We start from the raw sequence: 17,037 nt of genomic DNA on the forward strand, positions 1-17,037 counted from the left end.
CGTCCATTTTTATAGTATGCTAAATAGTATGTAAGCTATTATAGACGTAAAAGGGAAGTTCACTAAATTAATAAAGGATTTTATAAAAAAACACACTAAAATTAATTGTAGATAATGCGATAATTCTACCCGATAATTCTACCGGCCGGGCGGTAAGCAAAACATTAGCCCTAGCACCTTTGTAGTGCTATAGGGGTTATAAGGCAATACGGCTATCCCGTTTCTGGATTTACTATATAGTTAGGAAGTAAGGCTCTTGTTTATTGACCCCTGCTTAATAAGGTATTAGGTCGCCATTAAAGCGCAATAAGCTTAGATATTTAAATACTTCGCTTAGTATAGAATCTTTCTATATCTATTTATAGCTTAATAAGTTTTTAAACGGGATGTATTAACTTTCTAGTAGATCTAAGGCTGTCTAAAGTGACGCCAGTATATATACCTATAGTGAATTATAGTATTATAGGCTGAGTAGGAGTTTTTTATAGAAGATATATAGTTTAGACAAAGCTTAGGATTTAATATCTTTATTTTAAGATTATCTACGCCTCTTAATTGTTATTAACTTTATTATAATAAAAAGCACTAGTGGGTTTTTAGCACGTAGGGTTTTCTAGTATACAGGGAGGGACGTTAAAAGTGTTTATTTACATATTTTAGCGTATTTTTTTGGCCTTGGTAGAAGCTAGCCTTATTTAGGTTATAGCGCTTATTCTCTTAGGGTAAGGCTGTGGCAGAGGCTTATATAGAGGCTTGTATTTATATTATAGCCAGAGCTATTTAGTTTTATTAGATAACTGGTTTATTAAAATGCCTAATAACCGATTTAAATTAAGTTAATTAAACCGACGAACCGGTTACTCTTAAGATTTTAGTTAAACCGAACTAATCTAATCTAAAGAGTTCTAACTATTAATATTACTAGTATAAACCTCGTCCGTCCTTATGATAAAAACCTTCCCTCTAATAAAGAAAGGTCTATTAGACCCTTATCTTCCACTAAAACACGGTATCTTAAAGGGTAAAAAGTCTATATATATTCTAAACTGGTTATAGCCACCGCTAAGAGTAAATTGTAAGTTATCCCAATATAAGGGAAAGGTTAATAGTGTCCCTCTCCGATTCCGGAATCAAAAGTATAGTGTTTGTCCTATTAGCAATAATGTCCTCAAAACATATTTAAGGGCTTAGCATACGTTTATTCGTATTATATATCTTTATTCTTCCCCTCTTTCTTATATACTCTATTACTACTTACCTTACCTCTAATAGCTTAAAGGGATTAACTAGGAGGCTATATACTAAACTCTAAGTGCCGCGTTCTATAATCTTAAAGTTTATTCAAATTTTTTAGGTCTTTGTTCTCTAGTTAGAAGCAGAAGTTAAGTTAGCAGCATTTATTGCTGCGGAATCTGTATTATCCCGCGCAGTATAGGTGTTTTTACTAACTTTTATTTGGTCTTACCATGTTTAATAGTTGTTTTAGGGTGCAGTCTTTAATGCCTAATTTTCTTCTACTAGTTCTTGGCCCACCAGTTCCATAAGTTTATCTAGGTTAATCTAGGTAATTTGTCTTTAGTCCTGCTCCGCTATTAATAAAGGCTTCTGTCCTCTTGCTAGTCTCTCTTACTCTTCCCTTACAGTCTTTTCTTCTTTCCTTACTTATATCTCCTATATCTATCTTTCTTGCTTAAGCGTAAGCCTCTCTTACTTAGCCTACCGCTGCCTCTCCTCTTTAAGCCTCTCCTACTCTATCCTCTCTTATTCTAGCCTCTCCTACTCTATCTTCTCCTATTCTAGCCTCTCCTACTTAAGCCTCTCTCGCTTAAGCCTCTCCTGCTTAAGCCTCTCCTACTTAAGCCTCTCCTACTTAAGCCTTTTCTGCTTAAGCCTTTCCTGCTTAAGCCTCTCCTACTTAAGCCTCTCCTGCTTAAGCCTTTCCTGCTTAAGCCTCTCCTACTTAAGCCTCTCCTGCTTAAGCCTCTCCTACTTAAGCCTCTCCTGCTTAAGCCTTTTTTACTTAAGCCTTTTCTACTTAAGCCTCTCCTGCTTAAGCCTCTCCTGCTTAAGCCTCTTCTGCTTAAGCCTCTCCTATTCTAACCTCTCCTACTTAAGTCTCTCCTACTTAAGCCTCTCCTACTTAAGCCTTTCCTATTCTAACCTCTCCTACTTAAGTCTCTCCTACTTAAGCCTTTTCTGCTTAAGCCTCTCCTGTTTAAGCCTCTCCTACTTAAGCCTCTCCTATTTAAGCCTCTCCTACTCTATCCTCTCTTATTTAAGCCTCTTCTGCTCCATCCTCTCTTATTTAAGCCTTTTATGTTTAAGCCTCTCCTAATTAAGCGTCTCTTATTTAGCCTACTACTACCTCTCCTACTTAAGCCTCTCCCGTTTAAGCCTCTCTTATTTAAGCCTCTCTCGCTTAAGCCTTTCTCGCTTAAGTATTACCTATTTAGGGATCTATGCTTGCCTATAAGTTATGCTACCGTTAATATTAGTGCGGTTCGACTTTCTAAAAAAGGCGAGGTATACGGATCTTTAGATAAAGAATGACGTTATCTTATTAGCTTGTACCCTATTAGTATATAGCTTATCTAAAAATAGTAAAAGCTTATCTTATTTGTAATTATAAGTTTTTAAAATCCCGCATCTCTTTAGTGACCTATTAGAATAATCAGCATTAACTATAGCTCTCATTTCCTCCTCTGTTATCTCTTAGGTGGTAGAAAAAAAATCCACTATTTACTCTATAAAGCCCTTAAAGGTAATAGGATTATATTGCTAGCGGCCTAGTTTCCTAGCTTCTCGTAGAGCCATATAGGCGATCTCCCTGTTAGCAGACTACTAAATTAAACTATAGATCTGGTCGGACTTAAAGCCTAATTAGTAGGTAAGAGCGGCAAACTTATATAGGGTAGTCTTGCTTAGACTATTAGTTAGCTTTGCTAATAAATCATTCTTTACCTTTTTACGCTGCGCCGGGATCTTAAGGAAATCGCGTATAGCACCTATCTATATCTGTCGGCGTCTAAGGTCTACTTAATCTATAAGACTTCCCGGCCTAAATACGAACCTAAATTTGGACTCTTAGATTATATATTAATCGGTCCGCTAGTTTATATTAGAGAACATTTACTATAGAGTATAGAATAAGGAGTCCTTACCTAATAGCGGTATTAGTCGTTTTACGCAGTTAGCCAGGCCTTATAGGTAATTAAGATCCTCAAAAAAACTAAAGAAAAAAGGGATTAAGCAGTCGGTGGAGATAGAGAGCACTTTACTCTATATAACTTCACGATCTTATTTATTAAAATTACCAAAGATCTAGCCGCGCCGTAACTGGCTATATAAAGCTCTAGCATCCGTACTATATGCTTTAAAAGCAGTAAGCTCTAATACTATTATAGTAGGTCTATCTACCTTCTGTATTACCCGTCTGTCACTACTAAAGATCTTAAACTAGATATACCTAATATAATTGAGATGACAGAGAATTGGCTATTTAAATGTTATCAGCAACTCACAGCGCCTAGATATAAATCCTTACCTTATTACATCCTATATTAAGCTATATATATATAGTGCTTAGTCTTATACCTCCTTTAAGCCTAGGAATATCTAGTTGCAAATTAAATACCGCTCTGTATTCTAGGCGATTTAATATACACTTTAGATTCTACTTTTTCCGGTTAGATATAGCGGCCAAATAAGCCTACTATCGTTTCTTAAAGTACGTATTCCCTAACAATTAGTACTGGCGAATTTTACGGTAGATTTTACTATCGTCAGGCTTCTTCTTACAAGAGTACTCTTTAATTATAGTCGTCTTTAGTTCGTAGTTAATGTCTAGATATAATTAGAGTTAGAGCCTACTGCGTATACGAAACGGAAATTTCCTACCTATAAGATATAGATCTATAATCTAGCGCTTATCTCCTAGAGGAAGGAACTCCGCAGCTACTTAAACCTAGTATAGGCCGTAGAGACATTCTAAACGGAAATTGGGAGGAAAGTTTAGCTTTATATAATTATCACATAAATGACCTATTAGCGCCTTGGCGGAAGTTTCCAAAAGTTAAATAGCAGCGTTAAGCTGCTCCTAATCGATAATGGTAGGAAGATAATTTTAAATATCTAGGCGATCGTAACCATTCTTCCGGAAGAAATTCTTAAGTCTTACTATATTTACCTCGTCCTTTTCGCATACAAAATGCAGCACTTTAAGATTAACACTAGCAGTACCTCTATACTTAATCCTCCTCTCCACTATAAATCTTCGTTTGTGCTTAAGGAATTATGCGTTTTATATGTCTATATAGCCTATTTAATAATATTTGCTACGGGAGAATAGGTTATTTATTATAACTAGTATAAGTTTTTAGCTACGCTTTAAATATTATCCTTAGAACCCAATTCTAGGACCCTCTATTTTTAGCTAACCGTAATTAGGGGATCCTAGTCATGTTTAGAGAATAGCTATATTTAGAGAACAGTTACGTTTAAAGAATTATTAGATGCCCAATTGGCCTAAAATAATCGGTCCTCTTAGTAGCGCTAAATAGGAGAACTATGTTAGAGAATAGCCACGTCTTAAGAACAGCTATATAATTGGCCCAAAATGACCGGTTCTCTTAGCAGCGCCAAATAGGACACCACGTCTAGAGAACGGCCATGTCTGGAGATCGGATGTCCAATTGGCCCAAAATGACCGGTCCTCTTAGTAGCGCCAAATAGGACACCATATCTAAAGAACAGCTATATCTAGAGATCGGATATCCGATTAGCCCAAAATGACTAGTCCTCTTAGCAGCGCCAAATAGGACACCACGTCTAAAGAACAGCCATATCTGGAGATTAGATGTCCAATTGGCCTAAAATAACTAGTCCTTTTAATACTATGTCTAGAGAACAGCCACGTCTAGAGGTCGGATGTCTAATTGGCCCAAAATAACTGGTCCTCTTAGCAGCGCCAAATAGGACACCATGTCTAGAGAACAGCTACGTCTAGAAATCGGATATCCAATTGGCCCAAAATAACTAGTCCTCTTAGCAGCGCCAAATAGGACACTATATCTAGAGAACAGCTACGTCTAGAGATCAGATATCCAATTGGCCTAAAATAACTAGTCCTCTTAATACTACGTCTAAAGACAGCTATATCTAAAGGTCAGATATCTAATTGGCCTAAAATGACCGGTCCTTTTAACACTATATCTAAAGAACAGCTATGTCTAGAGAATTATCGGATGCCTAATTGGCCTAAAATGACCGGTCCTCTTGGCAGCGCTAAATAGGAAACTATATCTAGAGAATAGTCACGTTTAGAGAGTAAGAACGCTACGTCTAACAGCCATATCTGGAATAGCTATATCTAAAGCAGTTACGTCTAGCAACTAGTTTAACGAACGGTCACATCTGGAGAATAATAGTTTGCGGAAGGTCATAACTAGTCTAAGTCTTACCTATTTTGCCTTCTTTCCACCGCGCCTAATATATCTCATTACTATGGATTTAAACGCGGTACTTTTGTTAACATAGCCTTAAAAAGAAGTTTGTAAAGCGCCTCTAAACGCAAAACATAAGTGTGATATAAAATCTATAATCTAATATAATTAAAATAGTAGAGGTTTCGTACGGAATATAATTAGTAATTTAAAACGCCTATAGATAAAACCTTTACCTTATAGTATTTAGAGCTGCTTTAGTACTTTCTTTTATAGTTAAGCTTTTTCGGAGGAAGGACTTCTGCGGCTACTATAACTTAGTATCTTCCGTTCTAAACGGAAATCGGCCGGAAAATCTAGCTCTAGGTAGCCATTATATAGATCTAACAGCCGCCTCTTAATAGATTGACAGGAATAATTGACGGCAATTATTCTCCTCCCGAACTTCTTAAGTCTCTTAATATTGTTATTACTAGCTCCCTTAAACCTTTAAATGGAAAATATAGTAACTTAATCTTAATGCTAGCCGCGCCTCTTCAACTAATGCTTCTCTCCGTTGCGAGTCTTCGCTCCTATTAGAGGAACTCACTATTCTAAATCTGTTACCCGCTATAAGTTCCTTCTATACCTTAAATAGAAACCTAGGGGTCTAATTCCGGACCCCTATTATATTTATCGCTCTTTTCCTTTAGCAAATTATAAGAGGTATAAATCCGTCCTTCGCACCTATTCTCTAGCTAATAATAATATCGGAAAATAGACTTTCCTATTATTATATACTGCTTAGGATAATCTCTACGCCCAAAAAACGCTATATACAGATCGATTTAGAAATACTAAAAGGACTTATAACACATTCTTAGACTAGCTTCCTTAATCGACTTATAAAAAGTAACACCCCTTATAATTATAATACTTTGGCTAAAAAAAGACTCTACTCCCTAAATAGGGATAATATAGATCCTAAAACTGGCCTACAGCGTTTTAAACTTCCTAAAGCTATTAAATCTAAGGTTAGGGTATATAAATATATAAGAACAAAACATAGATCTCTATAGAGGATCTATAAGAAGACCTATTAGCTACGACTCGGTATTAAAGATTGGGTCGCGGTGGCTAAAAGGAGATATCTCCCGTCTAATATCGTCACAGTAAAAAGTAAACGGAAAGATCCCCTATCAAATCTTGTTATAGTACGGAGTTTTTTAGGACCTAATGTTGAAGAAAAGCTCCGTAAGTTTCAACAGATATAATATACTAACTTCGTCTCTACTCTTAAGGTTTTTAGATTTAATAAGACTTTCTATATCATTTTTAAGTTTATAGCCTACTCTCTATACTATGTTGCTGGCAATCCTCTCCTTAACGAAATTCACTTAGCTGTAATACTTAGACAGGTAAAAACCCAATAGCGTAATAACTAAGTAGGGCACTAACTATAGCAGATACTTAACGGGCTTACGTACCTTATAACAAAAGAATTAGAGTATAGTTCGCTAAGTTGTTTAAATATACTTATTTATCTATATAGAGATATAAAAATCGGTTAGTAATTAGCTTAGTTTTAAAACCGCCTTTACTAACAAAATATTACAGCGTATTAAGAATATTGCTATACCCACCTATTATAAAACGCTAAACCTAGAGATATTAGAGCGCTAAGTAATATTGTTATAGAACTAATATAGGGATACGTCAAAGAGGAGCGAGCTGTTAGTGTAGATGACCTATATTATTAGCCGCCTAACTCTAACGCCGCCGGATTCCTCTCTAAGACAACCTCTACTACTTTAGTTATCGAGTTAATAAAGGTACGTTAGAGCTTTATTTCCCGTGCTATTATCTACTAATATTCTCTAGTATCTGTTATTGCAACTTCCTTAGCGAAAAGAAGTGCTTACGGGATTGGTATCTTTTACCACTATTAGGGCGCGCATAGGTTATAAGTATCCACTAGAATAGGTAGCTCTTCTTAAACGTTTTCCATCTCGCGAGCATACTTAGAAATTTTGCTAGATTACCTGTATTAATAGCTAATAAAGTAGTAATATTTTCACTTAATTCCAGCTAGTAACTAGGATTCTGTTACTAGGTTTATTATTAGGTTCCTAGTTTTAGACCTCTTACTAGGTTCCCAATTTTGGTCCCTTTCTATTTTTATCTTTAACGGATCTTCAGGCATCCCTTAAATTAACGAGTTTTCCGCTAATTTTTACCATACTTCACTAATTCCTTTTCGTCCACCCTTAAATAATAGTCTATATTATTATGGAAATCACCTAAGTGTATGCTATAGCTATAGGTAGCATCTTTACTTTTCTTATCCTTATTCACTTCCGTCCCTATATACAGTCATTTTTAAAAACCACTTCTCTTCTAGTATCTCAATATCTCACCTATCCACAGCTAATCCGCCGCTATCAATATTTAGGTCCATAAAGTTAGGCCAATATCCTTTTATAGTTATTTTATATTATAATAAATGCGTTCTATATTAGCTTTAAAGTTTAGGATATCTAAATTGCCAGTTTATAAGCTACAAATCTCTTATTAATTAATATAATCCCACTTTTCGCTAGTCCTTATTTTAACTTTCTTGCAGATATACTTAGGGTTTCTCTAAATACATACTGATGAGTTTATCGCTCGGTTAGGATAATATCGTTTATCCTTTTACTCTTTTACGTTCTTATGGTAATAGCTAGCTAAAACTCTTTCCCTTTACGTATAGCGGAGAATATATAGGGAGTTATTATAAGCCTTATCCCCTCTTCCCCCTTTTTATAGGATTAATGCCTTACTAACCGTATCTAATACTATATAGGGGGGATCGTCACTATACTTTCTTCTCCTGCTCTCTTATCCTTTTCTCTATAGGCCATTATACGAAATATTTATCCGCGTATACTAAGTATTAGCAATCCTTTCTGCCTATTTTATTTAGCGGCACTTAATATTAAAGCCGCTCCCTCCTTAGCTATATATCTATATCTTTATAATAATATTCCTTTTAACCCTTTTTTTACAGTCCAGATTTCTTATTTACTAAAATAGGGCTATAGGCTCTAGCTGTTCTCAAGCTTATATTAATCATATTAATAATATTATTAAGATATATCTAAGTTTATCTCAACCGTTAAGAATTAAAGCAGGGTAGTATATAGGTCTATAAATTCTAGGAGTAAGTTTTTAGTCCTTTCTATAAACTTATCCTTTTACTATAACGTCCTAGTCGGAAGGGGAACAAAATTCTTTAAATCTGTTTATAGAGCCTTATAGAGGCTTAACCTAGAGATTACTATATTATAGCAAGACCTACTACGGCGGACCGCCCTATCTAGCTCTATTTAGCGGGCTATACAAAATTAGCGCACTAGTGGGCGATTATAAAACTGTTCTTATAATAGCAAGCGGTTTCAGTATAGCCGCGTAGTTGCCTTACCTTACTTAGCTAATATATAGGTATAATGCTTACAAGACTTATACCTAGCGAGTCCATTTAGTATAGCAATTGGAGACTATTAGTAAGCCCTAAATCGCAGTTTATAAATTCGAATCTTATAATATATAGACATTAGAATCGCAGTGCAGTCTTTACTTAATAATGCTCTAACTAACAACACCTTAGATAATGGTTATGTTAGTAGCTTAAATAATATTATTATTATAGCTTACGCTAACTTAAAATAGATCCTTAGTATCTCAATCTATATTAGATTAGGGGGGAAGGGTAGGGTACTATTTAGTAAATATGCTATAGTATATAAAGGCTCTGCGAACCTAGAGATAATTCTCTAAAAAGAGAGGGCAGGAAAATATATTAAAAGGGTGTAAGACGAGGTAGAGAAGTAAGGAGAAATGCTAGTTATAGGTAAGATTTCCTACCTTATGCCACCCTTAAGCTGCTGACCGTTTATAGTATTAGGAAGCGATAAGCTATAAGATTATCTACAAGACCTTATACGTGGCTACTTAAATAATAAAATAAGGCTCCTTAAACTAGGATATTAGCCGGCGTGATTATAAGAGCCGCTTATAAGAGGGTGCGTCTAATTAGTGTTTAGAGTTAATATTAGATCTTGCTTTCTTTCTTCTTATTATAGGTACCGTTAAGAGGTTAAAATTTCCTTATTAGCAATTTATCCGTAATTATAAAGTGGTAGTCACTACTTCTATGCCTAAGACTAAAGTAACCTAACCTAGTGGATTGTTACGAAGTGAGAGAAATGTAAGAGTAATACGTTGGTGTTTAGAATAAGTAAAATAGACCAGTTTTTTAATATCTATATCTCAGCCATTAAAAATCAACCTTTTACCCACCAACACTACACCTTTAATCCTCCTATCTTCCGTCTCCTCCATATTCACCCTATTTAGATTTATATCACCATTACTATTATAATATAGATCGCTGATTATTTCCTATCGCCTAGTTCCTTATCGTGCACCCCTATCTTACTACTCACCTTAGTCGCGTACTTTGCCCTCTTCTTACTACGCTACCTACCCTTACCATTTCACTTTTAATCCCGTACGTCACTTACCCTCGTTTTTAACTTATGCTTTAACGGCAGCGCATATAACAGATCCTTTTGCCAATATATATACGGTATTACTAGTGCTATATATAACCAACACAATAAGCGCCAATCCTCCCGCCCCTTTCTACTTAGGCAAAGCGTTGCGCTCTAACACTTATACTTAGTAGATAGCCGCTATAACAATATCTAAGTATTACGGAGAATAAGTTTGTCCACTTATATAATAATTCGGGCTACAATATCACCTTTATAAACACTTAATAGGTACGCTAATACTCTTTAATTAAGCTAAATACAGGACGAAGTGTTTATTAAGGAATATAATTAGCTTATTAATATCGCTTATTAACTAATATTAGATTTCGCTTACCTTATTAGCCCTACTACTAAGTAAATAAGTTTATATTTATCCCAAGGACCCGAATTTGGCCCTAGCAGCCTTGCGGAGCTAAGATATTATCGCTTATCTAATAAAGGGGTCGCATTTACTGCTTCCATCTTATAATCCCCCCCTTTAAGCTCTAACGTCTATCCCTATAGGTCGAGAAACCCCCCACGCTAAGAAAAATAGGGGGTACTTCAACTTTGCACTACTCAAACTATACATACACTTTAGTATCTATTATATTTTTATATTACGTATATACTATAAGTGGTCCTAAACGCGCAGGCACCTTCGCACCCAAAAATTACTATTACGTCATTGTTGCCGCACCTAATTTATAGAGAGCCTCCTTTATTACAAAACAGACTTCTCCCGCTATAGCACTATTATCACGCCCTTACTACTACTAAAACTTATAAAATAGTTCTATCTAAGCCTATAAACTTCACTATAATATTTAAAAGCTATTATTAGCGTTATGGCTGCTATCGCATAAAGATTTATATAAGGTCGCCACTTATATTAGTACCTACAATAGAAGTAATCATTAATTAGGCTAGTGCGATATAATCTAGCGCGTCTTATATAACTAGTATATATAATTTACTCAGATCAATCGATTAAAAGCTTAGCCTATTAGCCTATAGCTATACGGAGCCTAATATACAGGCCGATCCTAGCCCCGCAGTTCTATAACCTAACTAAACTTAGCCATACCTCTAGTCACCAACTCAGCTCTTTAATTTACAGTAGAATTGCTTATAGAAATTGCTACCATATAAGGGTAGGACTGGTGCGGGTCGGCCATCCTTCCTACTAGCGGTGGCGATATAATATACTATTGTTCTAACCGCTGCTTTAACTTATAAGTATACTTACGCATCTTGCCCTAACTATAACACTAAACTATAACTATAAAACCCATTAAAAAGCAGTGGATAAAGGTCTAAATATACCTTAGAAAAGTCTAGAAGAAAGAGGGATTATAGGTTAAGTTAAGCTTAAGTTAGCTATTAGTTCTGCCTATTAATATATAAGATTCCGTTCTAATATAAGTTGAGAAAGATAATTAACCCTTAAGACTTTCTCTTTTACTGCCACTATATACTCTAGTAGTAACACCGCCTTCTTAACCTATCCGTCTACTCTATATGCTACTGCGAGTACGTACTATAACGCCAGTTAATTAGGGTGGTCTTCCGCTAGCACCTTCTCGCCTACTACGACTACGTGCTCTAGTAGTGATACCACCTTCTTAACCTATCTGTCTGCTTGATATACTCCCACAAGTTCGTGCTGCGACGCCAATTAAAAGGGGTAGTCTTCCACTAGCACCTTCTCGCCTACTGCGACTATGTACTCTAGTAGCGACACTACCTTCTTAACCTGTCCGTCTGCTCTATATACTCCCACGAGTTTATACTACAACGCCAGTTAATTAGAGTAGTCTTCCGCCAGCACCTTCTCGCCTACTGCGACTACGTACTTCTATAAAGACACCGCCTTCTTAACCTGCCTATTTGCTCAATATGCTCCCATAAGTTCGTGCTGCGACGCTAGTTAAGAGGGGTAGTCTTCCGCCAGCACCTTCTTACCTACTGCGACTACGTACTCTAGTAGCGATACCGCCTTCTTAACCTGTCCGTCTGCTCTATATACTACCGCAAGTACGTACTACAACGCCAGTTAATTAGGGTGGTCTTCCGCCAGCACCTTCTCGCGCACTGCGACTACGTACTCTAGTAGCGATACTACCTTCTTAACCCGTCCGTCTGCTCCATATACTCCCGCGAGTTTATACTATAACGCTAGTTAATTAGAGTAGTCTTTCGCTAGCACCTTCTCGCCTACTATAACTACGTGCTCTAGCAGCGATACCGCCTTATTAATCTACCTATTTTTATTATAGGTAATACCTAATAAATACTCTGCTAATAGTCTATTTCCATACCTTCTATTAAAAGTCTCCTGCCGTATCCCTATAACACGCTCTATTAGCTCTATAGCCGCCTTTAACTTCTTATTAAGACAATAGCTTTATACCTAAAGGTAATATAATAGTACTAAAGAGCTTTCTGGCCGAGTTAGATTTAACCTAACTTTCTAAAATACTGCTTCGAGAAGGCTATTAAGCCGTATATCGTCTTATATCTAAACTAGTATCTAGCTACAGCTCTATACTAGCGCTATTACGTCTCTTTGCCTACCGTATAATATATCGCTATTAGTCTTCTTATCTACCTATAATTAGATATATGCCTAAACAGTATACTCTACTTATACGCGCCCTAGTAATCTACGCGTAGTAAATATAATAATACTGCCCACCGCTAGCTAACTAGCTTCCCTAGCCTCCTTATTTTAGCAGTCTTTTGCCTACGCGTATACTAGCGGGTATATAGATAGTCCACTTGCGCTATTTTGCTCCGTCCTTATAATTAGCAATAGTAAAAATAGTAAATAGATTGCTTTGTTAAGATGGTATATATTTTATATATTATCTTTCGCGCTAATAAATATAGGCAACTGTAATACGTGCCATTTATTAAGAATATTAAGCCCGGTCTTATTGCCCGTTATATTTATAACGCTATAGAGTTATAAGACATCCTATGCCAATATATTACCAAGTCTAAGTTTAATAATAGCTACGCTAGTACTTGCCTACCGCGAGTCTCTCTATATACTCTTAAATATACTCTTAGAAAGAAAGGTATAGTTTAGCACGGATAAAACCCTAAGTAAGTTTAGTATATATACTAACAGGACCGCTATAGAAGCTTTAAATATCGTATATACGTACTAGTACCGTAATTATACTTACCCTAAACTAAACTCTAGAAGCCTCTTTCGCTACTATTTAAATACCTTAGGATAATCTTCTAGCTTGTAATAACCCCTTACTATATATACACTGGCCTAGATAAGTGCTAATATATATAACCGTAGTAGATATACTATGTCTTTTATAACTTCTACCTACGCCTACTATTACTCTTACGGGATGCGCGCTACTTTAAGAAAAAGTTCGCTATAGTCGGCTAGGCTAAGATCTGGGAGTGCCTCCTATTTAACTATACTAAATTACCTATATTCTGCGCATCGCGAGGTTATAAGTATAGTTCCCTATATACTAGAGGGGAGATACGCGTTATAGTTAAAGGTTAGGTTGTCAGCGTTATCTAAAATAAGTAGGCAGCGCTTTCTGGTATTAGCTAGCTGTCTATATACCTCTTTAACGCTATTAACCCTCTACCTAAGTATTTTTGCGATAATAGTAAAGTCGGACTTTACTATATCTAGGCTGCTAATATCGACCTAGAACACCGCCTAGAACCTAGTAAGACTATTAACTTTACTAGTAATAAGGAGGGAGCGCTTACTCTTATTATATCTTGTTTATAATCTTTAGGCAAACCTTACTCTTCCTTAACCCCCTAAGCCTAGTAATAGTAAAGACTCTATCTTACTAGGAGTCCCCTTATATAGCATCCTTAATATGGGCAAAAAGCTCTATACGCCTAGTAAAGAGGGTATTAGGCCGGCAAAGGACTTTCTAATAGACGTTCTGTATGCTATTGTCCTAATTTAGAGGAGGAGACTCTCTATTTACGAAGTTTAAAGTATTATAGCCGCTATATAGCGTTAGTCCTTAGAGGGAATTTACAGCTTATACTAGCGCGTGGGAGTAGAACAAGGGGCTAGCCCCGCTTATAGCGGGGTATTAGTTTAATAGGTATTAGGCGCGATCCTAGCGGGAGCCTAATAGCGGGCATACCCGCGATAGGGATTGTAATATAGATATAGTCTATAGCGATTTCGCGACCTAGTATAGAAGATATAGAGGAATACAGAGGATATGCCCGAGGGAGGCTTAGCCTATAGTGTATAGCCTTATCACCAACCTCTAGCTACGGCTAACTGTGGCCGCATTACCACGCTAGGCCTCCTACTAGTAGGTAGGTAGCTATATAATAAGAGCGCGGTTACTACTCTAGGCGCTCGTCTAGTGCGCTGCGTTGTAGTATAAGTTTATTTCGTATTAATTAAATCTACTTTCTTAGCTAACTGAAGTTCTAGGTATTCGTTCCCCTACCTATCCGCAGGTCTTATAATACGTTCTTTACCAAAACCAACCCATAATTTTAAAAGCCCAGCGATGCGGTTATTAGCCTCTCGTTAGCCTCCACTAGTCTTACATTATTAACGTCTACCTACGAGCTTTCTATCTAACTGTTTAGCGTTGCCCGAACTAGTACAAAACCATTATTTATATCGCCCGCGAATTTCGTCATATTCCTATAATCGGCATTAATGCTACAACTCTTATAGCCCCGTAAAACAGCTAATTTACTCTTAATAATCTTGCCTACTATAGGCATCTATAGCTCTTTATAGAAACACATTATCTATATATTAATATCTAATCAGAGCAGTATTTACTAGAATTCCTCTCCAATTCTTCGCAGATCTATAGCCCCCCGGTTAAAAGTTACGATAATCTCTCTATTTATTGCTCTAAAATTACTAGAGAACGTCGTTAAGAAGGATTCCTAGCTTACTAGGCTTGATCTATAATAGGGTATACCTATAAATATAATTCCTCCCGTATTATTAATTATGCTATATACCTCTCTTAACGCATCACTCCGTAGAAGCGCCTACTTATAGACTAACCTATTAAGGCTATATATAATAAACAGGATTGGATTATAAGATCCCCATTTACGTATATAACTAAGTTAAAACTCTAGTAACTTGCTATAATTGTAAAGTCTATTATTACTTGCCGTATCCCATATATGGATAACGTTTGCATTATATCCAAACGTTATAATTCGTGCGGTGGGTAACGCTTATGGTAGAAGGTCTTAAGGCCAATATATCCCGTTAGAGTGCGTCTATATAGTTTTATAGTTTCCTATTAAGCTATATATAAACATAATGCTTATTATAGGTTAGTCTCTTATATACTTACGGTGGGAGCTATATCTATAAGTGACGTACTTAATAGAAGAATCGGGGGGGTCTGTAAGGACCTTTATTTTAAGAGGGCCGTAGGTAAAATACCTAGAAGTGTAAGTAATATTTAAAGCTTTATAGTCGGCTGCTTACCTATTAGGCTGGAGTGGGTTTAGTAAAACCCCGGTCTTATTAACATTAGTACTTACCATGGAATTCCCAAAGAACTTTTTAAGGAACATTGCGAAAGAGCTTAGTTAAGGAGGTAGGTAGGCGTAATAGTTACAATTTTATAACGTAGCGCACCAGATAAGCGCCTAGAGTAGTAACCGCGCTCTCGTTATATAGCTGCCTGCCCACTAGTAGGAGGCCTAGCGCGGTAATACGGCTATAGTTAGCCGCAGCTAGAGGTCGGCAATAAGGCTACACACTATAGGCCAAGCCTCCCTTAGGCGCATCCTCTGCATTCCTTCGCATCTTCTATACTAGGTCGCGAAATCGCTATAGACTATATCTATATCACAATCCCTATTGTGGGTGTGCCTACTATTAGGCTCCTATTAAGATCGCGCCTAATACCTACTGGGCTAACACCCCGCTATAAATAGGGCTAGCCCCTTATTCTACTCCTACGCGCTAATATAAGCTATAAATTCCCTCTAAGGACTAACGCTATATAGCGGCTATAATACTTTAAACTTTATAAATAGAAAGTCTCTTCCTCTAGATTAGGATAATAGCATATAAAATGTCTATTAGAAAGTCCTCCGCTAGCTTAACACCCTCTTTACCAGGTATATAGAGCTTCTTGCCCGTATTAAGGATGCCATATAAGGGGACTTCTAGTAAGATAGAGTTTTCGCTATTACCGGGCTTAGGGGGTTAGGAAAGAGTAAGGTTTGCCTAAAAATTATAAATAAGATACAATAAGAGTAAGCGCTTTCTCCTTATTATTAGTAAAGCTAATAGTCTTACTAGGTTCTAGGCGGTGTTTTAGGTTAATATTAGCAGCCTAGATATAGTAAAGTCTAACTTCACTATTATCGCAGAAATGCTTAGGCAGAGGGTTAATAGTGTTAAAGAGGTATATAGATAGCTGGCTAATACCAGAAAGCGCTGCCTACTTATCTTAGATAACGCCGACAACCTAACCTTTAACTATAACGCGTATCTCCCCTCTAGTATATAGGGAACTATACTTATAACCTTATAATACGTAAAATGTAGGCAATTTAGTATAGTTAAATAGGAGGCACTTCTAGATCTTAGCCTAGCTAACTATAGCGAACTTTTTCTTAAAGTAGCGCGTATCCTATAAGAGCAATAGTAGGCGTAGGTAGAAGTTATAAAAGACGTAGTATATCTACTGCGGTTATATACATTAGCACTTATCTAGGCCGGTATATATATAGTAAGGGGTTATTATAAGCTGAAAGATTATTCTAAGGCGTTTAAATAGTAGTAAAAGAGGCTTTTAGAGTTTAGTTTGGGGCAAGCATAATTACGGTACTAGTATATATATGCGACATTTAAAGCTTCTATAGCGGTCCTATTAGTATACGTACTAGACTTACTTAGGGTTTTATCTATACTAAACTATACCTTCCTTCCTAAGAGCATATTTAAGAGCGTATAAAAAGGCTTGCGGTAGGTAAGTACTAGCGTAGCTATTATTAAACTTAGACTCGGCGATATATTAGTATAGGAT

The 17,037-nt window shown here is 36.5% G+C and overlaps 3 protein-coding genes across 3 annotated transcripts; 2 read left to right on the top strand and 1 right to left on the bottom strand.

The window, feature by feature from the left end:
- Positions 1-6,700: 6,700 nt before the first annotated feature.
- On the top strand, positions 6,701-6,991 carry K441DRAFT_558076 (uncharacterized protein; the record flags this gene model as incomplete). The annotated part of the gene is made up of 2 exons (XM_067643401.1): positions 6,701-6,838; positions 6,884-6,991. Coding segments are annotated over 2 exons (246 nt in total), but the record flags the coding sequence as incomplete, so codon positions are not given.
- Positions 6,992-7,724: 733 nt separating this feature from the next.
- Positions 7,725-7,880, top strand: K441DRAFT_557622 (uncharacterized protein; the record flags this gene model as incomplete). The annotated part of the gene is made up of 1 exon (XM_067643383.1): positions 7,725-7,880. A coding segment is annotated over one exon (156 nt), but the record flags the coding sequence as incomplete, so codon positions are not given.
- Positions 7,881-14,596: 6,716 nt separating this feature from the next.
- On the bottom strand, positions 14,597-14,749 carry K441DRAFT_557861 (uncharacterized protein; the record flags this gene model as incomplete). The annotated part of the gene is made up of 1 exon (XM_067643393.1): positions 14,597-14,749. One exon carries the CDS (start codon positions 14,747-14,749, stop codon positions 14,597-14,599), a length of 153 nt encoding a protein of 50 aa, XP_067504665.1.
- Positions 14,750-17,037: the final 2,288 nt, after the last annotated feature.

The sequence above is a fragment of the Cenococcum geophilum genome (genome assembly GCF_001692895.1).
Source record: "Cenococcum geophilum 1.58 unplaced genomic scaffold K441scaffold_18, whole genome shotgun sequence".
NCBI lineage: Eukaryota > Fungi > Ascomycota > Dothideomycetes > Gloniales > Gloniaceae > Cenococcum > Cenococcum geophilum.